At 45.0% G+C, this 26,045-nt stretch overlaps 1 protein-coding gene across 1 annotated transcript in view; it reads left to right on the forward strand.

The window, feature by feature from the left end:
* The window catches only part of SLC4A5 (solute carrier family 4 member 5), a 126,141-nt gene that overhangs the window by 14,966 nt on the left and 85,130 nt on the right, over positions 1–26,045 (forward strand). Inside the window, exons 4-5 of the mRNA XM_084615364.1 lie at positions 35–226; positions 19,886–20,015. Coding sequence (XP_084471490.1) covers positions 35–226; positions 19,886–20,015 — 322 coding nt within the window. The remainder of the gene's footprint in view (positions 1–34; positions 227–19,885; positions 20,016–26,045) is intronic.

Here is a 26,045-nt window from a genome sequence, read left to right on the forward strand (position 1 = left end):
TCCTTGGTGGGTTTCTTTTTTCTCTCCATTGCAGACTACCATTCCATTTACATCGGGGTGCCAATGCCACGGGGCTACAGGAGGAAAAGGCGCAGGCGGAGATCCACCTCCAGCCGGGATAAAACTAGCGAGAACGAAAGGCTTTATGAGCGCCAGGACCGATCCGATACCGATGAAGGAGGGCAGGCAAGCTACGACAATGGGAACGACAACGCCAGCAGGACGAGTAAGTCCCAGTTGTGCTATTCCTCGCAATCAAGAAGAGAAGGAATTGGACTGTCGCTAGATCAGATTTCCTGAGGTGGTCTCCGCGGTCCTCTACAATGCTTGCATCGTTTTTTCAACAAATTGTGTTTTTTCATTTAAAAAAATGCGTTTTTCAGGGCTTGCAACTATTCATTGATTCAGGTTGAATTAAATGAATCGTTTCCATTGTAAACAAATTTCAAAATAGTCGAAACGTTTTCTTTCGGCTTTTGGATTCCAATTGGTGTTTTGATTCCAAATTTGGCCAATTAAAAAAAAAAAGTGTGAAAAGCACCAAAAACAGCCAAATCAAAATGAAAAAGTAAAAAACAAAATCATTTGAAGTTGACTGAAAACATTTCAGTTGACTCTAAATGAATCAAAACATTGGGAAAAATCATTTAGAGGTAAATAGAAACGTTCCACTGGATTGAAAATGAAATTTTTTCAGCTTTTCAATTGAATGGAAACTTTTTGAAAAAGTTTTCATTTTGGCTCAGATTGGTGAATTTGTGTTTGTTTGTTTGTTTGTTTGTTTGTTTTTCCCGGATCCATTATTCACTCAATTTTAGTCCTCTGTAGCACTCAGGCTAACACAACCTTTTGTGCCTAACATCACCACATGGGGACAGCGATCAGATATTCCAGAGCTGCCTTTGTGGTCCCCTAATTCCCACAGCTGCCAGGGGCCGATTTGGTACTCAGCTGCGTACAGAATGGCCTAAAGGCTTCTCTAAATTATAGGTGGCTGCACTGGCCACAAAGGGTCTGTTCAGGCCCCTGAGGGCTGCTGAAGCATAAGGGTCTTGTTGCTGGGGCTTCTTTCAGCCTATGCAGTTTAGGAAGAGTGAGCTGGATTCTGTTCTGCTTTGTGCAGCATCAGCAGACTTGTCAGGTAAGTTCGGACTGTAGAATTGGAACATAAGAACGGCCACACTGGCTCACACCAATGGTCCATCTAGCCCAGTACCCTGTCTTCCAACAGTGGCTGGTGCCAGATGCTTCAGAGGGAATGAATAGAACAGGGCAATTTTGAATGATCTTTCCCCGGTCATCCAGTCCCAGCTTCTGGAATTTGGAGGCTTAGGGACACTCAGAGCATGGGGTTGCTTCCTTGACCAACCTGGCTAATAGCCATTGATGGACCCATCCTCCATGCAATATAATAGAGATATTTGGACTGGTTTGTCCAGTCTAATTTTACACCGCCCTCCTCCCCCCAAATAGGACTTCCATCATTTTCCTCAGGAAATGCACAGCCAAATAGATCTCATTGTTAGGAAACTTTTATCCTGATATTCGGCATAATTTCATCTGACCACTCATAGCTATGCCCTGTGTCCCAGCTGCACTAAATAAATTTCTCTCCATCCTGCATGTTGATGAAACCCACCCACTGATTATTGTGTGTGACATGTGTAATGTATTTCCTGTAGTGATGGGTCCACATAAGCCTACATGAGCCTAATACTGCTAATAGCAAATGTGGTGGTACTCTAGTTCAAATGGTAGCCATCCTTGCTTTTAGTGTTGAAGGTCCTGGGTTCGTTCTCTGCTGATAAAACATGGTAAAGAATGTAGCATTTGCAGCCTGTAGGTACAATTGTGGTCTCTTCTTCGCTATTCTAAACGGTACCCAAAACAGGAAGAACACAGCCTTAATTTTTCAAGTCCTATGACAGCAGCAATTTGAAAACACCCCTTTTTGTTAGTATGTGAGCCTTTGAAAGAGTCAGTATATAATGCAGCAAGCTCATTTCAGTGCTGTCTTTTCAAAGTGGTGTTGTACTGTAAGTAATTAATGTTATTTCCTACTTCTTACTCAACAGAGTTAATTAATAGTCCATATTTCTGGTCATTGAATTATGACTGAATGCAGTGCCTTTTTGCTGACCATTTCCTGACTTTTTGCATTTTTTCCATCCTGACTTAATTGCAACATTTATAAAGTGCTTTGAGATCTACTGATGCAAAAGCACTATATAAGAGCTAGGTATTATTATTTCTCCTAGTTTATTATTCTAATTGCAGTAGCATCTAGGAACCGAAGCTGAGGATCAGGGCCCCATTATACTATGCAGTGCAAAGAAAATAACAAAAAAGAGAGTCCCTGTCCAAGAGAACTCACAGACTAGATGTCAGACAGGACATGACAGGTGAACAGAGAAGACTGGCGGGGGTAGGAGGATGAGTGGGAGGGTGAGTTAGCAGAATGACCAGAATTTAGCATAAAATGTATTCATTGCTCTAATACATTTCAAGGTGTCATGTAATCATAGTTGTTAGAGACAGTAAAGACCCTATTGGGTCACATCTAGTCTATTTCTTCACCAGAGTAGGATTGTTCCCTACAGTTTATTCCCTAGAGCCTTGTCCAGTCTAGTTTTTAAAGCTCCTTAGGAAAGATTAACATTTTACATAGCAAAATAGCTGTCAATCTTCGATTTAGCCCCAATATAGATGTTCTCTTCTTTTTTTGCTCGTTTATGAGTGCACTAAACCAAACTGCTGTAGGAGCTGGATCACAAAAAGTGACAGGCTATCGGGATTTGCTTTTCAATCCTCTCTTTTTAAGGGCACAATTCTGTACTCACCAGAGATTCTGCTTGCAATTCATTCATGCTTTTCACTGGCAAAGCATTCCAGCAATTCCCTGGCAAAAGTGCACTTGTAAAACCAGAGTACCAGTCTGGAAATCATGCCTGTAATTCTTTATACTTAAACTTCTTGTTTTCTTTCACTTGGCAAAGCCTAGTGTCCCAGTTAGTTATTCAGTGTGACTTGCATATTGAGGCCGTGCATTAAAGCTAAATGATAGCGCAGGCTTGTCTTCACTTTGACAGCCTCCAATAAAAGGTGCTGGAAATGGTAAAGGTTTCTGACTGTGGCTAGTTCAGGGGTGTACAGTCCTTTGTAGTTGCAAGTTGTTTCTGAATAATGCAGAATTTACAAAGCAAGTGTTGGCAATTGTGTATTTGAAACAGTCTCCAAAGCACTTAGTAGAGCACTCTAACCCTGCGTAGAGTCCTGAATTTGCCGTCCCTTACCTTGAAGGAAATAAATCCACTGCAATATTCCGGATGGATGGATGTCCGTATCTGAAGATGAGGCCCAGCATGCAATATCAAAGAATACTAAAGCATGAGGCACATGGAGAATCCAAAACATTTAGGATTTAACCCAGCTAAGATAGGGCCTGTTCAACAATTCCAGCTCATACTTTGGCAGAACTCCCATTGACTTCTGAGGGGAATTTTGCCTGAATAAAGAGGCACAGGGCTCTGTCCGTGCTTGGGGTAAATATGTGCAGCATTCTGAAGTTGTAGGGATTATATCAAACCCTGTGCTGCCATTCCCATCCTCCCACCTCTCTCATTTCCTTCCCCCCCCCCCCCACTCATTCACTCTCTCACACACACCAGTCCGCTCACCTCTTATGCAGGCATCTCGGTGGATTTGGTAACTTCACGTCATGAGAGCCGACGAGAGAGGAAAGTGCTTTATATTCTCTATAATCTGCTCATTAAGCCGTGGAGTTTAACAAGACTGAGTGGATAAAGGAGGAAGTTTAGGGTGTTTTTTGTTTGGTGTGGTGTACGTTTAACGGGGGAAAGAATGCAAACCATTCCAGGTAAGAACTATTCCACATGCTGTTTCCATTCTCTTTCCAGACTTAAAAACCTTGGTGTTCCTGGGCTTTGTTTCTTGCTTACAAAAGCTGTTTCTTAACTGATCTAGGGGTGGGGAAAACGCGACAGCATTGTTTGTTTGCAAGTGTAAGAGAAATTGATTAGCAATACAGTGTGGTATCTTGGAATCCGATGTGCTTGCTGAAAATAAACTTTTTGGTAGCAAACACAGCTTGTTCACCTCTGAGGGGGCAAGAAAGGTGGTTTTGACTGTCCCTTCCAGACGAACAAAGATCAAACTGAGGGATACTGCGCCTTAAAAAAGTGGCACAGCTGACCCCAAAAAATATAACAAAGGGAGTTTAGCAATAAGCCCACATGCACACTAGAGAGAGAGCACCTTCCATTTTGGAGCCCGTTGCTGCATTGTAGTGTTCTGGAAGTGGGCTAGAAGAGGCAAATTGCATCTAGAATGGGATGTTGGACTTCTAGACAGAGGGATAATTTAGAGCTGTGGGCTGAGCTTTTCAATGCATCCTAAGGAATTTGGACATCCAGTTCCCGTTAAAATTAATGGAAACTGGGCATCTAAATCCTCTAAGTGGCTCTCGGTCCTGAGGTTCAATAAGTGCTGCTGTTGGGATGCTTCATTGTAGAAGGCAGCTAGTTGCAAGGATCATCTCCACTGAACAACCAGTGTTGCATCTATCCTTCTCCTTTTTAAGGGGCAAGGGATGGATCGCAAAGGAGAAGAAAGCCCATTGTATGTTCTGTTTGTCCTGCAAAATGAGACCTGCAGAAAACAAATGTTTCTCTTTTGAAGGAATGGATAATTACAATTGTCAAGCACCATTCGATAGTTAGCATTTCAAACCGATGCTAGGTGCTTGTCAGTTATTTGTTACGCCAAGTCTAGTTGAAAACTGCAGCCACTGCAGATAATACTGTGCGCTGCTTTTATTCTTGTCATGGCAGCCACTTTTTACATATAGGGTACACAAGAGAAGCAAAACCAGAGTTGGCCTTTGTTTTGCAAAACCACATCAGCTGGGGCTTTCATCATGTTGGGGAAGTAGTTCTGTGGGTTTGCTGCATCTTTAATAGATACATGCATGTACCAATACAGAGTATTATGTTCTGTTGTTCTGTGCAACTATCCATTTTAATATAATCAGCCTGTTTTATCTGTAGTGTTAATGTTGCGTTAAACCTTCAGCTCTGGAACGTTCGGGGCCTGATTCTGATCTCACTGTGGTTTAAACTAGGGGTAACTCCACTAAAGCCAGTGTAGTTGCAGACCAAAATCTGTCCTATTGGCAGTATCTTTCTTAATTCTTTTTTTTTCTTTTAAATTGCATTAATGTGATCTATTCCTGCCCAACCAGTGGATCTCTTTATGACCTTTGATAAACTTCCTAGCACAAGTGTAAAGAATCAGGGGGTAGCCATGTTCATCTGTATCCACAAAAACAACACGGAGTCCGGTGGCTAACAGATTTATTTGGGCATAAGCTTTTGTGGGTGGTAAACCACTTCTTTAGATGCATCAGTGTATGCATTCTGGTTTAGCTTTAGTGGATTGCCTTTCAAAAGTGCAAAAACTCTGCAAGCATTGGGTCACTCTTGCTCAGAATGAGCAAAAAGCTTTTATTAATCTAGCCATTGGCGTTCTTATGCTCTCTTAACCCAGCGCCTGCAAGGTGGCTATTGTCTCCAAATAGCAAATTGAGGGAGCATTCTAATGAGGATAGTTTTAATAAGGCTGAGATGTCAAAACCTTGCAAGAATGTTGTATCAGCACTTCTTCGAAGATGCCCAGTTTGCATGCTCAAAAATAAATTACCATTAAACATCATCTTCCTAACTGAACATCTGGTATCTTCATTAATGAAGTTGAATGATGTATCAGATTTACCAGCTGAGAAAAATGAATAAGATCCACATAAGTGCCTGAAACTAAGATAGGCTTTGCTTATTTCAGGGCGGAAAAGATCCCTCAGGTGAATAAATACCAAGCATTCTCTCCAGCAGCTTCCTGCCCCCACTGCTCAGTGAAGTCCTATCTATGTTGGTTTAGCAAATAACTCTTTGTTTGGGTCAGTGACCCCGGTCAGGGGAACAATGTGACTAAGACTCTAGAGGAGGAAGAGACCTGAAAAACGATCTTCAGACCTTCCACTTGCAAGATATTGAATGACTAGGTGTGCTGTGACTGGAGGGAAGGCAGTAGCTCAAGGATCCCAGCAAAACTGCACAGTGCAGAAAGTACATGTTATGCGTAGACAGATCGGCTTAGACCTTAAGCTGGGGGAAAGAAAGAAAGAAAAAACCTTCTTTTCTAGGTAAATGTTCCCCTTTGTCTTTTGTTTTCTTCAATGGCTGACAAATTTTTTCACAAATGCACTCAGAATAGAAAGTTAGAATGTTAAACCACCTTTAGGTACAGATGTGGCCCCCCTCACAGCCTTTCATGCATTTATCCTCACAGCACCGGTGGGAGGCAGGGCAGTGCTATTATCCCCACTGTACAGATGTGGGAACTGAGGCACAGAGAGGCTAAGTGACTCGCCCAAAGACACACAGGAAGTCTGTGGTGGAGCAGGATCTCCCAAGTCCTAGGCGAGGGCCAAGAGCTGGGAAGGTTCAGCCTGGAGAAAAGCAGGTGTCTAGAACTTTGCAAAGGGATGTTAAAGGTAGGACAAAATTCCTCTCTGGCATTAGAGACAGAAGAAAGGTGACTGGCTGAAGCTACAGTAGGGAAAATATAGATTAGATTAAAATAGTTACTGCAGGTGATGGGAGACATTTCCAAGGGCCGTTATGGATTCCCCTCAGTGGAGAAGTTCCAGGCTTGGACTAGGGTATGCCCTTTTGTTAAGGCTGGTCTAGGAATAATTAACTCAGTTCTTGCATATGGCAGCAGAGACTCCAATACAGAATAGCTCTTGTCCATCTCTCCCTTGGTGTCACAGCCCCTGTAGTGTAGAGCCCTTGGAGGGTCCCCAGCCAGCAAGAGCTCTGCGCTCTCAGGGGAAAGGTCCTCTCCCTCCTGCTGAGAAAGTAGCATAGAGTTGAAGTTGTCACCCAACTCCTCCCCCTTCCTGGGGCAAAGCCTGAGAGCCCCCACCCCCAACTGCGGCATTTGTTTATTTATCATGTAGATTTTTATGCTTTTCAAGGCAGGGACCTGTCTTGTGTGTGTGCTGTGAAGCACCCTGCTGGCTGCCACATAATAATAGTTATTATTTTTAACCCATGTTGTTCATCCTCTCAGAGGGCTGATGGATCACAAACAGCTTTCCTGTTGATCTGGGGGAGAAGGGGGCTAATCATTTGCATAAGGGGGGAGGGATAGCTCAGTGGTTTGAGCATTGGCCTGCTAACCCCAGGGTTGTGAGTTCAATCCTTGAGGGGGCCATTTGGGATCTGGGGCAAAAATTGGGGATTGGTCCTGCTTTGAGCAGGGGGTTGGACTAGATGACCTCTTGAGGTCCCTTCCAACCCTGATATTCTATGAATAACAGAAGCCACGCTGGCTATCTGGCCATGGAGCTCCCTGATGGCAGGAAGAGGGGGGGCTTTTTGGTTTTGTGCAGGTACAGCACCTACCGCAACTGGGGTCCCAATCCTTGCTTATGGCCCTGTGTTGCTACCACAATGCAAAGAATACATCCTCATCATAAGGGTGCAAAGCTAGAACCTCAAGTGACTGTAGCATTGCAATGGAATGGGACTGATACCATCCTTTTTCTCATGTCCATGAGCCCCCCCATACCATTGCAGGGCTGAGGGATCGGATCCGAGAGCGTTACTGGCCCCTCAGCTCACATCCTCCGCTTTTATCCCAGCATCGCTTTTTGCGAGAGAGCTTCTGAAATGTGAACTCTCTGGGGTTGTCTTCCTTTGTGTTTGTACAGGCCCCTGATTCCAACTAGCGCCTCCCACCATTACAGTGATGGACATATTAAATGATTGATGATAATAATGATCAAGTCTCTGGTGGTGTGGCTTAAGGGTCTTAAGCAGTAAAGCAGGCTAAGCTATAATGCAAGGGACGTCCTGTTCTTTCACAGCAGTTATAAATTCTGCTTCACCTGATCTTTATGGAAGGGAAAGGCAGATTATTTCTGGCTGCAACAGGAGGTTTCCTTTTACTTACACACACACACACACACACACCGATTTAATTAGCCCCTTTCTTGAGTACCGTATTTGGCCGACTTTCTTATTTCCAAGTTCTAGAGCATTGGGATTCCATTAGCAAAGACATTTTTCATAAATGGATTAACATCTGACATATTAAGGAAGTACTAAAACCCAACAGTTTATTAAAATACACTGTGCCTGAGGAGACCACCGTGTGGTTGGGTTAAACCCTTGTTTGAACAACTCCCTGCCAACAGCGGAGGAGACAACCATCCCAACTCAAAACAGCTGCTCTGCACCTTTGTGGAGGTTCCCGTCCTTGTGTCCAGGTTACTTAATGAAATGCCAGCGTAATTAGGAGACACAATCGGTTCTAACAGTGTAAGCCCTTCTGGATACAGGGACTGTCTTTATTTTGTAATGTGCCAAGAGTATTGTCAGAATGTTAGAAATAATTGTAACGATAGGCTAGTCCGGAAGTCCTTATTCAGGCAAAAATTCTATTGACTTCAGTGCTGGAAGTTTGAATCAGGATTTCATCCTGCGAGCATAGGTTTAAACTCCCCGCTTAGCTTTGCCGAGCACACTTCTCCAAAGGTGGTTCTTATGTGTAACTCAGGTGCATGCATGGAGTGGGGAATAGGCTGGAAGAGATTCCCGTGTGCAATTTGGAGAGGAGATTTGTCCCTCAAGTTAGGGACACAAAAAAGTCTCTCCATTTGCAGCCATGTCTGTTGTGAACATGATGCTTCATAGGCCAGTGTGCAGGGGAGATTAAAGGAGCTGGAGTCCTTCCCCTGTTATGAAGAGAGACCATCAGAAGAATCAGGAGGCCTACATTTTATTCGTGGCTTTGCCACAAATTCTGATCTTGTGGTGATGGGGGGCGAGGAGGAGAACATGGCTGGATGGGCCTAGACAGGCTCACTGTGTGACCTAGGGCACATCCAGTAAGCTTCGTATTCCTCCATTTCCTCCCCTGTAAAACCAGGGGGGTGGGGGAAGGGCAATGCCCTGCCAACCTCTTGAGAGTGTTGTGATGCTAAGTTAATCATCTAAGTGCTTTGAGACCTTAGAGTGGAAGGCACTGTGGAAGTGTGGAATATGATTACTACTGGATTGATCCCAGCATGCATGTAGAATGGGTGTCGCTCTTGCTTGGGGGGGATTGTTTTGTTTTACACAGCTTTGGAGGGGGAGCGTTTGTTTGGATAAGCATGCCATGTAGACGGAGAAGATTCAGTACTGTATATAAGAGGGGAACCACTTACAAGGGGGAGAGAAATGTCAGAATGAGGATGCAAAAAGAAAAGGAGTACTTGTGGCACCTTAGAGACTAACCAATTTATTTGAGCATAAGCTTTCGTGAGCTACAGCTCACTTCATCGGATACATACTGTGGAAACTGCAGAAGACATTATATACACAGAGACCATGAAACAATACCTCCTCCCACCCCACTCTCCTGCTGGTAATAGCTTATCTAAAGTGATCACTCTCCTTGCAATGTGTATGATGATCAAGTTGCGCCAATCCAGGTTTTCTCACCCTCCGCCCCCCCACACAAACTCACTCTCCTGCTTGTAATACTGAGTATAAGTAGTGTGAGCGTTGTAAGATCTACAATATATACGTTGACTCAAGGCTTGTCGACATGAGAAAGTTGCACCGCTATAACTTAAATCTCTTTTTAAACCAATATAAACCAGTGCAAAAGGCTGCGTGGGTATTTACTGTGGTATAGGGGTGGCTTATTTTGGCTTAGCTCAGGTCTATCAGGAACCATAGAATCATAGAATATCAAGGTTGGAAGGGACCCCAGAAGGTCATCTAGTCCAACCCCCCGCTCAAAGCAGGACCAATTCCCAGTTAAATCATCCCAGCCAGGGCTTTGTCAAGCCTGACCTTAAAAACCTCTAAGGAAGGAGATTCTACCACCTCCCTAGGTAACGCATTCCAGTGTTTCACCACCCTCTTAGTGAAAAAGTTTTTCCTAATATCCAATCTAAACCTCCCCCACTGCAACTTGAGACCATTACTCCTCGTTCTGTCATCTGCTACCATTGAGAACAGTCTAGAGCCATCCTCTTTGGAACCCCCTTTCAGGTAGTTGAAAGCAGCTATCAAATCCCCCCTCATTCTTCTCTTCTGCAGGCTAAACAATCCCAGCTCCCTCAGCCTCTCCTCATAACTCATGTGTTCCAGTCCCCTAATCATTTTTGTTGCCCTTCGCTGGACTCTCTCCAATTTATCCACATCCTTCTTGAAGTGTGGGGCCCAAAACTGGACACAGTACTCCAGATGAGGCCTCACCAATGTCGAATAGAGGGGGGCAATCACGTCCCTCGATCTGCTCGCTATGCCCCTACTTATACATCCCAAAATGCCATTGGCCTTCTTGGCACAAGGGCATACTGCTGACTCATATCCAGCTTCTCGTCCACTGTCACCCCTAGGTCCTTTTCCGCAGAACTGCTGCCTAGCCATTCGGTCCCTAGTCTGTAGCTGTGCATTGGGTTCTTCCGTCCTAAGTGCAGGACCCTGCACTTATCCTTATTGAACCTCATCAGATTCCTTTTGGCCCAATCCTCCAATTTGTCTAGGTCCTTCTGTATCCTATCCCTCCCCTCCAGCGTATCTACCACTCCTCCCAGTTTAGTATTAGTTTAACCGGTTAAACGAAACTGGGAAAAGGCCTCCCTTGTACCAAAATAGGTGTCCACACGGTCTTTGACACCAGTGTCATTCTATTGGTTTCAGTTCACATCTCAAATTATACTGGTGCAACCTTCTCGTGTCGATGAGTCCAGAGTGAGGTTTTTCTGGAGTTGTGTCTCTATCTCACATTCATTCTTTATTTTTATGAGTTATGGCCCTGGGCCAGACCCTCACTCAGTATAAATTGGTATAGCTCCATTGGCTTCACTGAACCTGGGTCAATATTTTCAATGGAGTGACAATGATTCACACCAGCCAAGAATCTGGCCCTTTTTTCTGGTTTTTGGTCCTGTATATGGGCAGGCCATTATGTCCCAGAATGGGGATCTACTACAACCTGGGTAAAATTCTCAAAACCGTGTAATGTACAGGAGCTGTAGCTCACGAAGGCTCATGATCAAATAAATGGGTTAGTCTCTAAGGTGCCACAAGTCCTCCTTTTCTTTTTGCGAATACCGACTAACACGGCTGCTACTCTAAATCCCTTTGAGAATCTGGGCTGCGGTAGCCTACATCCCACTGAAAGAGGACTTAGGGCCGAAGGGTATTTCTATACTGCAGTCACAGGTGTGATAGCTTTAATTTAGCTATCTTGGGTCCCACCGCAGTGAAGCCACTTCGGTCGTGTATAGGCTCTGCTGAAGCTTTCGTTGCCGTGGCTTTGTGTATCCAGGGCCCAGACTAGGTAGATTAAATTTTTATCTGCCGTCACGCCTTCTGATTGCAATATAGACATGCTCCCAAAGACTGAGGGTAATGTTTTCAAAAAAGCACCTCTCTCTATGATTCTTACGTGACCACACCTTGAGTATTGTGGTCATTTCTGGGTATCTCAGGGCTCAAAGGATACTGATGATGAAAGGGAGGGAGTTCTAAAAGGAGGAAGAAGAAGAATCTGGAGCGGGGCAGTTTTTGGTAGAAAGATTAAAAGTAGACATGCTTAGCTTGGCGAAGTGACAATGAAGGGCCAGTCAAAACCTCCTGGAAACACTCAAAAGCTGTAAGCACCCAGGAGCAGGGAAGGATCATCTAAAGCAGTTGAATGAATGGCAAGAACATTTAGGCTGAGTATCAGAAGAGCTCCCTGATAGTGAGATTACTGGCTTGTGGAATAGTCTCCTAAGGGAAGGGGTGGGAATTTATAAACCCGACTGGACAAAACACTAGCAAATATGCTGAAGGCAGGATTTCTGCAGCATCAGGGGAAGAGGCTGGATGTTCAGAGAGGTGCTCACACTTAAGAGTGTACCTCATATGTGTGTGTGTTCTCCATTCATTCATTCTTTCCCCATCCCAGGGGATTTGTGTGCCTCAATACTTGGCCCATATTACTTAGCTTTTTGATCCCACCTTTCTGTAATGTAAAGGGCCAAATGTTTCCATATCTTTTTCACGTGTGCTGTTCATTAGAGGCGGGAGGGAATTGATTTTAAAATTAATAGATTAGACCAGTCACATACACTATGAGCAAACAATCCAAATCTAGTAAAAGTACTGGGATTAAGCCCTCTGGGAATTTTCCCCACCATTTAATGTAGTTGTTCTGCCTAAGTTATGTACGTTGTGTCCTATGTACCTATTGCTGTAACTGCTCGGGGAAGAGAAAGGACATGTCTCTGTAAATTTTGACTCTCCTGCTGATGTCCCCCCTCAACATCACTTCCAAACTGCTGCATTTTCACTCCTGCTCTCCTCCCCCCGCCCCCACTAATTTACATAAGTTGTGGCACCTCTGGACGTGCCATGCGATAACGTACGAGTACGGCCTTGAAGTTGGCCCCAGGATCTCTCCCTTGGGAATCCCACAGTGGTATTACCTCTGAACAAAGGTGTTCCTCCGCCACAGGCATTTTTCAGCTGTTTGGAAGCGGACCCAAATAGCACGAGTGACTAGCATTCCAACACACCGGGCGCATGGCACGCTCTTCTGCCAGATTCCTAGCGAGAGTCTTGTGGCCTGCAATAACTGGTGTGTTCTGCTCTGTATAAAGTAGGCCCTTAAATGAGCAGATTGTTAAGGAATCTTAGGAACAGGGAAAGCCTCCTGGCCCAACACAACTGCCGTTACTTGGCAGATCCCACCTTCCTGCTTTTTCTACTATCTCCTGCAAATCCCCCAGAAATAGACAATGGTCTAGGATTACCAGAGCTGGCCTGAAACTCAGTACGGGATTCATGGGGCGGGAGGACTGCTGATAATAACTGCCTTTTTCATCCCTCAGTATCTTTGCCTTCTAGGCAAGGCTGCATAGGAGTCTCTGCTCCCCCAACACTATGTGGCACCTACATTGGTAGATAGATGCTACTGCGGGGCTGCCGGGAATGACCACATTCCTTTGTTGCCTTGACTAGAGCTACTCAGTAAGTCAGAGTTTAAAGTCAGAAGGAATCACCAGATCATCTAGTCCAGTGATTCTCAATCTGTTTACCATTGTGGGACACAGACTACCTGTATGGCCCTGAGAATGTCACATGGGCTACAGCGGTGTGCTGATTGGGCCGCAGGTTGAGAACCACTGAAAGCCTGACTTCCTGTGTATCAAACACAACCCCACCCAGCACCCGCACACTAAACCTAACAACAGAAATGCTGATAGCATTGACTGGAAGTGGGCCTTCCAGTGACCAGTAGACTCTGGCCACTTTCTCATCAGAGGTCTGTATGAATGGCCCACATAAGGGGATAGAACTGGGGACCTCCAGAGCTTCATAGATTTCATTGATTCCAAGGCCAGAAAGGACCATTATGATTATCTAGTCTGACCTTCCTGTAGAACTTTCCCAAAATAATTCCTACAGCAGATCTTTTACTAAATCCAGTCTTGATTTAAAAATGGCCAGGGATGGAGAATCCTCCATGCCCCTTGGTAAATTGTCCCACTGGTTAATTACTCACACTGTTAAAAATGTATGCCTTATTTCCCGTGTGAATTTGTCTAGCTTCAACTTCCAGCCATTGGATCATGTTAGACCTTTCTCTTCTAGATTGAAGAGCCCATTATTAAATACTTGTTCCCTGTGTAGGTACTTTATGGACTATAATCAAGTTACCTGTAGTCGTCTTTTTGTTAAGCTAAAAAGACTGAGCTCCTTGCATGTATCACTAGAAGGCATGTTTTCTAATCCTTTTAATGATTCTTTTAAAAAAGAAAAGGAGTACTTGTGGAACCTTAGAGACTAACAAATTTATTTGAGCATAAGCTTTCGTGAGCTACAGCTCCGATGAATACGATGAAGTGAGCACATGGTGTTTCCCTGATTATCTCCATTTTAGTTCTACTTTCCTAATTTTTAGCTTCTGGCCCTAGTTTAGAATCACTCACCTGGGAGAATTCTCAGTCAGTTTTATCAATTGCCCTTCATAACATTCAAGTTGTTAATGGGTCACCTTGAGGCTTCCTCTTTCCACATGGGCCCCTTCACGTTCCTTCCATTCATGAAAAAGTTCTGTACAATGTAATAGGGATGGAAACAATAGGGGTTATAGAAATGTAATAAGGCTCCCTAGAAATTACTCTGAAAAACCTATAGAATTTCATGATGAATGTGACCCTTTGTGTAGGTTTGCTAAACCATCTCATAGAATTCTACATCAGGGAGAGATAATTATCTCTCAAATTCAGTACGGTGGTTGAGGTAATCTGTAGAAAGTTTCTCCTGTTCTATCACATTAAACCGGATGGTACCAAAACTACAGAAACACTACCACTTTCTATTATTCCATGAGACCTTTTCGTAACTTAGAGCCTAGAGAACTGTTACCATCTTGGTTCTCTGTATGAGCGCTCCTCCGCTGCCCATTTTGAGCTGCGAATGCTAGCTCCCGGGTCTTTTCTACACCGGCAATTTCATGAACATCTCCCACCATGATTATTGCACCACTTCCCCTACACCAGTACCACTGGTGGGAAACCTAGCATAAACCAGCCATCAGCGGTTTTATCGCCAGGTTGTCTAGATCTGCTCTGAGCGGAGTTAGAAAAAACAGCCTTGTTTATGCTCCCACTGTTGCTACCACCAGTGGAATTTAGCTGGTGTTAGCACAGTAGGAGAAATAGTAATACCTAGCGCTTTTCATCAGTAGATATCAAAGCTCTTTACAGAGGAGGATAATATCATTATCCCCATTTCACAGATGGGGAAACTGAGGCAGAGTGGGGAAGTGACTTGCTGAATGGCAGAGCCAGGAATAGAACTGGACTAGATTGGAATTTGGTTGGACTAGATGACCTCTTGAGGTCCCTTCCAACCCTGATATTCTATGATTCTGATATTCTATGAACTCGAGTCTCCTAACTCCCAGTCCAGTGTTCTAACCACTCGATCACACTGCTTGCAAAAGCATCTGAGGCAGTTAAGTGCTTGACTACCTTAGTCACTTGAAAATTCTATCCATTTACAAAAATGCTTTAACATAGGCGAGGCCGGAGAATGCTAGTGTCTTGCAATCAAATGTATGCTTTGGTATGGGGAGAGGGAACGTGTGTTGTGATAGTCAAAGCTGAGTCCCAAAAACAACGTTATGGGCTTAATGCAAGGATCACGGAGTGAAATCCTATGGCCTGTGCTGTGTAGGAGGTAAGACGAGAGGGTCAGAATGGTCCCTCTGAAATGCCATTCAAAGGGGGAGCAGTTTTATTTCAGCTGGAATTTAACATGGCAAATTTTCCCGCAGCAACCACGACGGAGACTCGTTGGGAGCACCTGTAGATAGACAGTATTCTTAGTGTCCGGTCTTAAGTTGTCATGTGATGTAGCTATGTTCTGTTAAACCGTTGTCATGTTTCACACCGTTCACTAGGGAGCGAACGATTCCTAGTTATGTTGTGTGGGGAAGTTTGTGAATCACTTTTGGTGTAATGATGCTATATTCAAGAACACGGTACTAGTATAAAAACTGATAGTTTTCTAACTCCCCGAACTTTTGTGTAAGGACAGCAGCCTGTAGATGCAGTTGGAATTCATCTGAATTGTTGTGGTGGTGGCTGCTTTTCAGAATGGGGAAGAAGTGGCTATTTTAATTGGGTATTATTAATCATGCATCTCATTATTGATCACTCAGTGCTTTCCATCTAAGCTTCAGTGGTTTGAGCATTGGCCTGCTAAACCCAAGGTTGTAAGTTCAGTCCTTGAGGGGACCATTTAGGGATCTGGGGCAAAAATTGAGGGTTGGTCCTGCTTTGAGCAGAGGGTTGGACTAGATGCCCTCCTGAGGTCCCTTCCAACTCTGATATTCTGTGATCCTTACCAAAAAGCAGGATTGTTCTCCCCATTTCACAGGTGAGGAAAGTGACTTGCTCAAGATCAGAGTGAGTTAATGGCGGAGACAGGACCTGAATGCAGGTTTCCAAGGTCCTCCTCCAGTGCCCTAAGCCCTGGATTACCCTGCCTCTCTCTAACGCTCTTATCTAGGGCCTTCTAGCTTCAAAATACCCACAGCAAGCTTGGGTGGGAGATGAGCACTACTCCCGTTTTACCGATGGAGATACTCAAATAATAGTTAGTTCATCCTCATTAGGAGTCTTAAAATCACAACTGGATACATTTCAAAAAGACTGCCAATATAGTCTCGTCTTTTCCCTGTACTCCCCTGCCTGTCCATCTCCTTATCTAGACTCTTGTATTACAATTAGAGCTTCAGCTCTTTGGCACAGGGGCCGTGTTTGTTCTGAGTTTGTACAGCACCTAACATAATGGTGTCCTGGTCCATGATGAGGACTCCTAGGCACTATGTTGATACAATTCATGGAATAGGACTCACTAGTGTTCTCTTACGCCGTGGGGATGGATAACCCCCATCCACTTCAGGAATCACTGCGTGAAATTCTCTGGGCTGGGTTGCATGGAAAGTCAGGCTATATTATCATCATCTGGCCGTAGAGACTAAAATGCTGTCTCTGTAAGTAAGAGACGCCATTAGAACTGAGGAGTTCATGGCTTGTAGCCCGGTATTCAGACCACTAGTCCATGTCTCTCCTAGCCTGGCTAAAGTAACATTTATTCTTAACCTCACGCACCTCAACAGTGGGTTCGCATTGCGCGGGCTGTTGCCAGCTGCCTTGCATGCTGCCAAGAGATCTAAAAGCATGTGAACACAGAGATTTAAGAGAAAATCCATCAAGCTCGCTGAGCGATGGAGCAAGCAGTCAGGAGGGCAAGTGTGTGCTCTCCCCCGCCCCCCTCGCACGGCTACAGGGAATGCATTAGAGTCACTCAGGCGGAACAATTCAAAGGAAATGAACCAGCGCTTTCAGTAATTAAAAATGTCCTGTGCTGCTGAAATTTCTGTCCGCATCCCTGGGTGACATGCCACAGCCACGGGCCTAAGCTTACTCTGACGCAGCCACTCCATCGCGGAGCTTGTCTCGACTGCTCTTTTCTCCTCTCGACACTTGGCGGGGAACAAGGTTAATTTGTTATGACAGGAGCATGAGGCTTTGCTCCTGAGGCTCGAGCCATAAAGAAAGCAAGAAAGGGAAACTCTGAGACAGAGAGAGAGAGCGCAAAACTCCAAGAAACTTTCTCTCTCTCTTTATCTCAGAGTTTCGCTTTCTTTCTGAGATCGAGAGACAGAAAATGTTGAGAAGGGGGGAAAAAAAGAAAATCCCAGAATAGATTAATAGAAAGAGAGCCCTGAAACCGATTTGAATTTGATTAAAGATGGGTGAACCTCCAGCAACTCACATGTCAGCAGGAAAAAAATATCGTTTCTAACACCAAAACCTTGGGCCGATTTGTACAGCTCTCACTCAGGCAAAACTCCCAATGACCTCAACAGAAGTCTTGTCTGAGCAACAACCTCATGTTTCGGCTCAGTATCCAGAGGAAAACACCGCATAGAAAAGAGGATGAAAACGTTTTCCCCTGTGTTCAAGACCAGGGTTTCTTGTTTCTTACAGGGCTGTATTGCTGGTAGAAGAAGCTGGTTTGACAGCTCTGGACATTGAAGCCCTATGTTTAACTGCAGCAGGCACAGCAGAAAGCAAGCTTCTCAACATCCCTCTGTGAGCTGGAGGTGGGAGGGTTCACTCTTCATGACCCATACGAGCCTTGGCTTCTCCACTGAAGCCACGACGTGACGTGACGGAATTGGGCAATTGTGCTGGTATTTCTTATGATATGGACACTTGTGCACTGGGGTTGGACTGCACCAAACTCATTTCACATAAGCCATCAAGCAGCAGACATCAGGTGGTGGTAACTATCAGTCACTCCCCAACCTGGACTGGATTCTAGCTGGTGACTTGGAAGTTAAATGCTCTGTATCCACTTATCAGTCCCCTGAGCCATCCACTGCTGCAAAGCCAGAATTTCTCACTGAAATGGTGGAACCTTCCTGATCCAGGACTCTGCCCCCTAACACCTAAAGGAAACACAAAGAGCATCACCATGTGTGTACAATATCTCATCACGTTTCTTCCCCGGGGTCCAAAGAGTTAAGAAGCTCAGTCCATAAATACTTACCTGGGGATAGCTGAGGGCTCTTTAATCTAACAGGTAAAGGCAGAACAAGATCCAAGGGCTGGAAGCTGGAGCTAGATAAATTCAAGATAGAAATAAAGCACAGATTTTTAACAGTGTGGCAATTCACCGTAGGAACAACTTCCCTGGGGAATGTGGTGGATTCTCCATCACTTGATGTCTTTAAACAAAATTGGATGTCCCTTTCTGAAAAGATACGCACTCTAGCTCAACCACAAGTACGGGCATGGTGTAGGAGATGAAATTCTCTGGCCTGTGTTTTGCAGGAGGTCAGACTCGATGAACATCATGGTCCCTTCTGGCCTTAAATTCAATTGGTGAAATGTTGGCCCTTCTGTAACCGATATCAAAATTCCCATTGACTTAAATGGGGCCAGGATTTCACCCTCTGAATCTAGCTGGTGGTTGTATCCACTGATTACCAAAATCGAGTGTGTGCCCTCCATTCATTTCATTTGCCAGTTGTTACATATTTCAAGCCTTCTTTGTTGAGGAAACTTGGCCTGAATTGCTTATTGTCTCGGCCTTCCCTGCTCCTCAATGGGCCTCTTGTTTCTGAATGAGTTGTTCCCTCAACCGGCTTATTGTCCTCAAAATGTCCTTTTCACTTCAGGATCTAAGTTACGCCCGTTGATTCCCCTCCTCCATCCTTACCCTCCGTTCTGTTTCTCCAAAGCTTTGTGGGTCAGGACTGACTAATCTTGCTGCTCCAAAAATGCTGAATCACTTTTGTTTGCCGTCAAAATTACCCCTTTTCCCTTTGCAGCGTCTTTCCTAAAAAACTAGAGCCCGGGAGCTGCTGTTCAGGCCGCCGAAATGAACTGCTACAGCTGCGCTTTGGGCAGCGAAGAACTCCGCTGCCATCACTCCAGCGCAAGATGCGCAGTGAGGTCTTTCCAAGTCCATTTTTCAGCATCCGCAAAATGGAAGAGAAATCAAAGATGGTTTCCCCAACAGTTGGCCAGGTTTGATTAAGTAGCTGATCTGACTCGCCACCCAAAACTCAAACCCGAGCCCACAAAACATTTTGGAGAAACAAATTCCATTTTCTTGCTTTGCTTCCTGGTTCTGGCTAGGGCTGAGTTTGAAAGGACCAAATTATCACAAGCAAAGCAACTCATAGAATCCTAGAATATCAGGGTTGGAAGGGACCTCAGAAGGTCATCTAGTCCAACCCCCTGCTCAAAGCAGGACCAATTCCCAGTTTTTGCCCCAGATCCCTAAATGGCCCCCTCAAGGATTGAACTTACAACCCAGGTTTAGCAGGCCAATGCTCAAACCACTGAGCTATCCCTCCCCCGCAAATACTCTTTTTGTATTTCTTGCCCACATAGATATATCTCACTTAATCAGTTCCTTGTCACTGGTGTTCTCTATCTGTGGCACGCACTGGTTTAGTCTCCTGAAGTCTGTCGTACTTTGGTCTTATTCTGGTTGCTGGGCTTGATGTGCAGTTGGTGGTCTGTGCTATACAGGAGGTGAGAGGTATGATCTGGTGGTCCCTTCTGACCTTGAACTCTGTGACTCTATGGCTAGAACCAGGACATATTCACTGGAAAGCTCATTTCTCACAAGGTTCCTAGAGCAATTTTGAAGCCGGATTGGGGTGGGAACCATCAACAGTTGCCCAGGGTTAAATGAACTCTTTTATCTCCTTGCTTTAGTGTCTCCAGCTGCTGAACGCCTTCGTTACATCCTGGGTGAAGACGATGACCCTCCAAACCCCACCCTGTTCACTGAGATGGACACACTGCAGCACGACGGGGAAGAAATGGAGTGGAAAGAATCTGCCAGGTAAGGAGAGGACACCTCAGTAGGTAGTGGTGTTATGTATGTAGGGTGGTAGGGCTTTGGAGCCCCAATCATGGATCACAATCATGTTCTGTACAAACACAGAACAAGATGGTGGTCCCTGCCCCAAACAGCTTCCAGTCTACGTCAGCACTGACCGAGTGCACCCAGCATAGCGTTAGGAGACACTGCGGTGCTGGAGGTATCGTTGATGATCGAGTAGATGGCTTTTTTCCCCCCGAGTTAGTACTCAGCTGGTTGTCTCCTGCCTGGGGATCCCGGATAGGGTCCCAAAATATCCCACCATTGTTCCCACTCGTTCAGCTCCATGAGTGTCAATATTGATGAGTGCTTTAGGGCAGATGGCTCCAGGAAGTCTCTCACATTTTAAGCACCATTTCCCCTAAGCCAGCTCAGAGCAGGTATAGATGACACAATGGTAAGCCTTGTATACGTTAGCGCTCCCAATGATGGCAAATTGTAAGGGATGGGGGGAAATCAGCGTGTAGACAAGGCAATATGCAAACTATTGTCATGTTGCTGTGCGCTGTTGAGCAGGTATCACGTTCCACCCCAGAGGGGGTTGCATTTCTGTGCTGGATGAAGCGGTTCTGCTAAGTGCATAGTTAGTAAAGCACTGTGGGAGCCTGCGTGATTAAAGTAGCTATAGAAATGCAGTGAGTTGTTATAATCTCAAGTAAGATGATGCAAAAGAAAATTCACAAATTGCTTGCGACCATAGTGAAGTTACACATGGTGCTTTCACAGGAGATACCCAGTGGGTTCATGCCAGTGCTGATGCTGAGACTGAACACACTGATTAAATCTATTAACCATCCTCAAATTGCACCAGGGTGATTTGGTTTTGACCTTGATTAGGAAACGGCAAGTATGGGCCAGTTCATTGCTTGACCATGCAAAGTGGCACAAATCCTGAAAGAGGGGCAGTGTAAAACATGGTGGCTAGAAATATAGCTGTTTCTTGGAGCCCACTCCAGAGTTGAAAAACCCCAGCTGCATGTGGAATGGAGAAATACGATGGTTGGAAAGAACCTACTGTATATATTCTTGGGTAAAGGGCAATATGTGTATACATTAGTATTTCACTAGCACATAGGGGTCCCAGTCCGGGATAGAGCTCCATTGTGCTAGGCTTTGCATAGACCCAGAACAAAAAAGATGGAACCTGCTCCCAAAGAACTTACATTCTAAAGGTAAGAGACAACGTGTAGATACAATTTATAGATGTAGGAAGTGCAAGGTATTAATGCCAACCCTTGCCATTTTATCTTGAGTCTTGCAATATTTGGTGCGTTTCTTAAAGCCCCAGCACCTGGAGGCATGTGATTAGGTGAGAATCTCAACTATCTTTTTGAGTAAGTTTCTAGCCCTTCAGCTGGCAAGGGGCCTAATGTGGGTTGCTCCAATTGAAGACAAGTTGAAGGAGGCTTGGTTATGTTGGTGTGGGCATATCTTGCAGAGATAAGAGAGCTCTTGTAGTGATTGTGGGGGAGGGATAGCTTTGTGGTTTGAGCTTTGGCCTGCTAAGCCCAGGGTTGTGAGTTCAATCCTTGAGGGGGCCATTGAGGGATCTGGGGCAAAAATTGAGGATTGGCCCTGCTTTGAGCAGGGGATTGGACTAGATGACCTCCTGAGGTCCCTTCCAACTCTGATATTCTATGATTCTATGATTGTGGATGGAAGATGAAAAAGAGGGAGACCAAAGACTAGGTACATGGACCAAATATCAGCAGGTCTCAGAGGGACCAATCTTCATGACAGCCTCGTGTATGAGCATGAGTTTTGGAACAAAGTTATAAAAGTCACTGACTTCAAATAGGGAGGTGGCAAGAAAGAAGTTTCTAGCCCTCATGGTTGTGGAGAAAAATAGCACACACTCCAGGCTCCACCACCAGACAGCAAATAAAAAGACCCCAGTATTTATTAACGTATTACCCTGAGTCTGGGCAAGGCTGCAGTTACAAATAGAGCTGGGTGAATTTTTTTATTTACTTTTAATAGTTTATTCACCCCCTTTCCCCCTCCCCACTCCCCAATTTATCATTTCAGCAAGAAAAACAAAAAGGTGGTCATTTCAGGCTGACCTGAAAGGAACATTTTTTGGATTTTTCATTTTGACAACCAAACTGGAAATTCAGTTTTTTGCCCAGCTCTACTTCTGAGCAGTGCGATAAGCAGCAGTCGCAGCATGTGCTAGGCAGGTGGCTTCAGTTTCATTTCTCCAGCCTCTGCCTCTGTGCTTGGATCGTGAGTGGATTTAAGAAATGAAGTCGTTACTATTCCTGGTATCCTGTGAAATAAGAGTTCAGTAGAATGAAATGGCATGAGCATCGCGTGGAATTGGCATTGCATAACGTTGTATGGAACTGGCATAGCATAAGCATGGAACTGGTATGGAGCAGGCAGAGCATGGCAAAGAAAATTGGTGCAAAATGCTACCAGATCAGAGGGGTGGAATTTGACACCCTTTGTTTACAGCTTTTGGAAAAGATTCCACCACGTTTCAAGACCGTGGAAAAATCAAGCCCAATCTGTCTAATATTTCTGCATTCTCACTTTCCGTGGGCATCCAAAGAGTTAACGTGCCCTGCTGTTCCAGATCTTAAAAAAAAAGAAAAGAAAAAACCCCAAACTTTTAATAAAAGTATTAGAGGAACCACAAATAGTGTTCGTTTTATGGAATTATGAGCTTAACCAAGTAAAAAAAATTCAAATCCATGTGGAATTTTCTCTTCCTAGCGTAAGTTTTGTAAGCATTATTAGGTTTTTTTTTGTTTGTTTTTTTTTCCCTAGCGAGCTTCGTTCTTTGAAAAAGGAGTCACTATTGCGCCAGGGATTTAGATGGCTTTTTGAGCTCAGCTGAGCCCTTTCTCTGTTGTAACACAAAGGGATTTGTGTATGTTCATGCCATTCTGAATGGGATCGATGGGGTGAGGTCAGGCAGTTAATAAGATAGATTTTTATTAATTCCGTCTTGCCCACGTGCACCAGGGGCATCCCACTTGTGCCGCAAAATGACCTTGTCTAATGTGCACTTAGGGCCAGCGCCAGGGGACGTGCTTGCTCTCTGACACCCAGGGAGTTACGCGTTCAGCTACTGGGACAATGAGATGGGCACACACTGTCCTACTGACCCCATTTTTTCTGTACCAACTAGCGTGGTGCCTCTCTTGTATCGGCGTGCCATGCAGAGGTGGGTGGTCCAGAACCCCGGGGTTCAAATCCATGCTCTGCCCCAGACAGCCCATGTGACCTTGGGACTTAGGAGCCTAACCCCTATTGATTTAAATGGGAGTTAGCTGCCTAAACACCTTTAAGGATCAGGGCCTCTGTGCCGTAATTTCCCATCTGTAAAATGAAGATAATAGCACTTCCCTGCTTCCCAGGGATGTGGTGAGGATAAATATATTAAAGACTGTGACATTCACAGGTACTATGATATTGGGGATTCTATGATCTCCATCTACCTAAGATAGATAAAGGTTACTGGGTAATGGTCAGATCTACCCACCACCCTGAAAAAGTTCACCTTGCAGAAACCTGATGGCTACTAAAACCGATAGTTCCTTGCCATGATCACAGGGTTTTTTTGCCTGCAAAGACTTACTGGATTCAAGGTGCAGAAGGAAATCACAGTTAGTTTGGTGGTTTGAGTGTTAAAGTTCTTGAACCACTGGGCAAGTGATTGTGTTCCCAGTTCTGGACAGGGAGTGGGGTCTAGTGGTTAGAGGAGGGGGGGTCTGGGAATTGACTCCTGGTTTCTATTCCCAACTCCAGGAAGGGAGTATTCTCTAGGGGGTGGGGGGAGAGACTGGGAATCAAGACAGAGGATCTTGCCACTGACTTGCTGTGTGACCCTTAGGCAAGACACTCCCTTTTCCTTGCCTCAGCATCTGTAAGCTCAAGTAATATTAGATAACGTATTTTACCTCTGTTTGGCGCCATGTCCAGTTCTGCTGTCCACAATTCAAGAAGGATGTTGACAAACTGGAGAGGGTTCAGAGAAGAGCCACAAGAAAGAATAAAGGTTTCAAAAACCTGCCTTATAGTGATAACCTCAATAAATTGAGCTTCTTGAGTCTAAGGGATGAGTTGATCACAGTTTATGGGCTTGCCTCCCCGGTGCCTTAGTCCATACTACAGGGGTGTAGATTCTAAAGCCCACCAGCGTGTTGCACGCTAACTGGTGATGTGGACTCGGCTGGCATGCACGAAAAGTTCCCTAATGCATGGTAACATAGTTCTGTTTGAAACATGGGTCAGCACACAGCATGCAGGTGCCCCTCTATTGCGGACAATGGCACCATTAAACAAGCCCTACAAGTACCTACATGAGGAACAAATATTTGGCAGTGGGCTCTTCAATCTAGCGGACAAAGATATAACATCATCCAATGGTTTGGAAGCTGAAGCTAGACAAACTTAGAAAATACGGTCTAAAATTTCAATAGTGAGGGTATAGAATCATAGAATTTCAGGGTTGGAAGAGACCTCAGGAGGTCATCTAGTCCAACCCCCTGCTCAAAGCAGGACCAATCCCCAATTAAATCATCCCAGCCAGGGCTTTGTCAAGCCTGACCTTAAAAACTTCTAAGGAAAGAGATTCCACCACCTCCCTAGGTAACGCATTGCAGTGTTTCACCACCCTCCTAGTGAAAAAGTTTTTCCTAATATCCAACCTAAACCTCCCCCACTGCAACTTGAGACCATTACTCCTTGTCCTGTCCTCTTCCACCACTGAGAATAGTCTAGAACCATCCTCTCTGGAACCACCTCTCAGGTAGTTGAAAGCAGCTATCAAATCCCCCCTCATTCTTCTCTTCTGCAGACTAAACAATCCCAGTTCCCTCAGCCTCTCCTCATAAGTCATGTGTTCCAGACCCCTAATCATTTTTGTTGCCCTTCGCTGGACTCTCTCCAATTTATCCACATTCTTCTCGTAGTGTGGGGCCCAAAACTGGACACAGTACTCCAGATGAGGCCTCACCAATGTCAAATAGAGGGGGGCGATCACGTCCCTCGATCTGCTCGCTATGCCCCTACTTATACATCCCAAAATGCCATTGGCCTTCTTGGCACAAGGGCACACTGCTGACTCATATCCAGCTTCTCGTCCACCGTCATCCCTAGGTCCTTTTCCGCAGAACTGCTGCCTAGCCATTCGGTCCCTAGTCTGTAGCTGTGCATTGGGTTCTTCCGTCCTAAGTGCAGGACCCTGCATTTATCCTTATTGAACCTCATCAGATTTCTTTTGGCCCAATCCTCCAATTTGTCTAGGTCCCTCTGTATCCTATCCCTGCCCTTCAGCGTATCTACCACTCCTCCCAGTTTAGTATCATCCGCAAATTTGCTGAGAGTACAATCCACACCATCCTCCAGATCATTTATGAAGATATTGAACAAAACCGACCCCAGGACCAACCCCTGGGGCACTCCACTTGACACCGGCTGCCAACTAGACATGGAGCCATTGATCGCTACCCGTTGAGCCCGACAATCTAGCCAACTTTCTACCCACCTTATAGTGCATTCATCCAGCCCATACTTCTTTAACTTGCTGACAAGAATACTATGGGAGACCGTGTCAAAAGCTTTGCTAAAGTCAAGAAACAATACATCCACTGCTTTCCCTTCATCCACAGAACCAGTAATCTCATCATAGAAGGCGATTAGATTAGTCAGGCATGACCTTCCCTTGGTGAATCCATGCTGACTGTTCCTGATCACTTTCCTCTCATGTAAGTGCTTCAGGATTGATTCTTTGAGGACCTGCTCCATGATTTTTCCAGGGACTGAGGTGAGGCTGACTGGCCTGTAGTTCCCAGGATCCTCCTTCTTCCCTTTTTTAAAGATTGGCACTACATTAGCCTTTTTCCAGTCATCTGGGACTTCCCCCGTTCGCCACGAGTTTTCAAAGATAATGGCCAATGGCTCTGCAATCACAGCCACCAATTCCTTTAGCACTCTCGGATGCAACTCGTCCGGCCCCGTGGACTTGTGCACGTCCAGCTT

Source organism: Lepidochelys olivacea (assembly GCF_965140295.1).
Source record: "Lepidochelys olivacea isolate rLepOli2 genome assembly, chromosome: 26".
NCBI classification, from domain to species: Eukaryota; Metazoa; Chordata; order Testudines; family Cheloniidae; genus Lepidochelys; species Lepidochelys olivacea.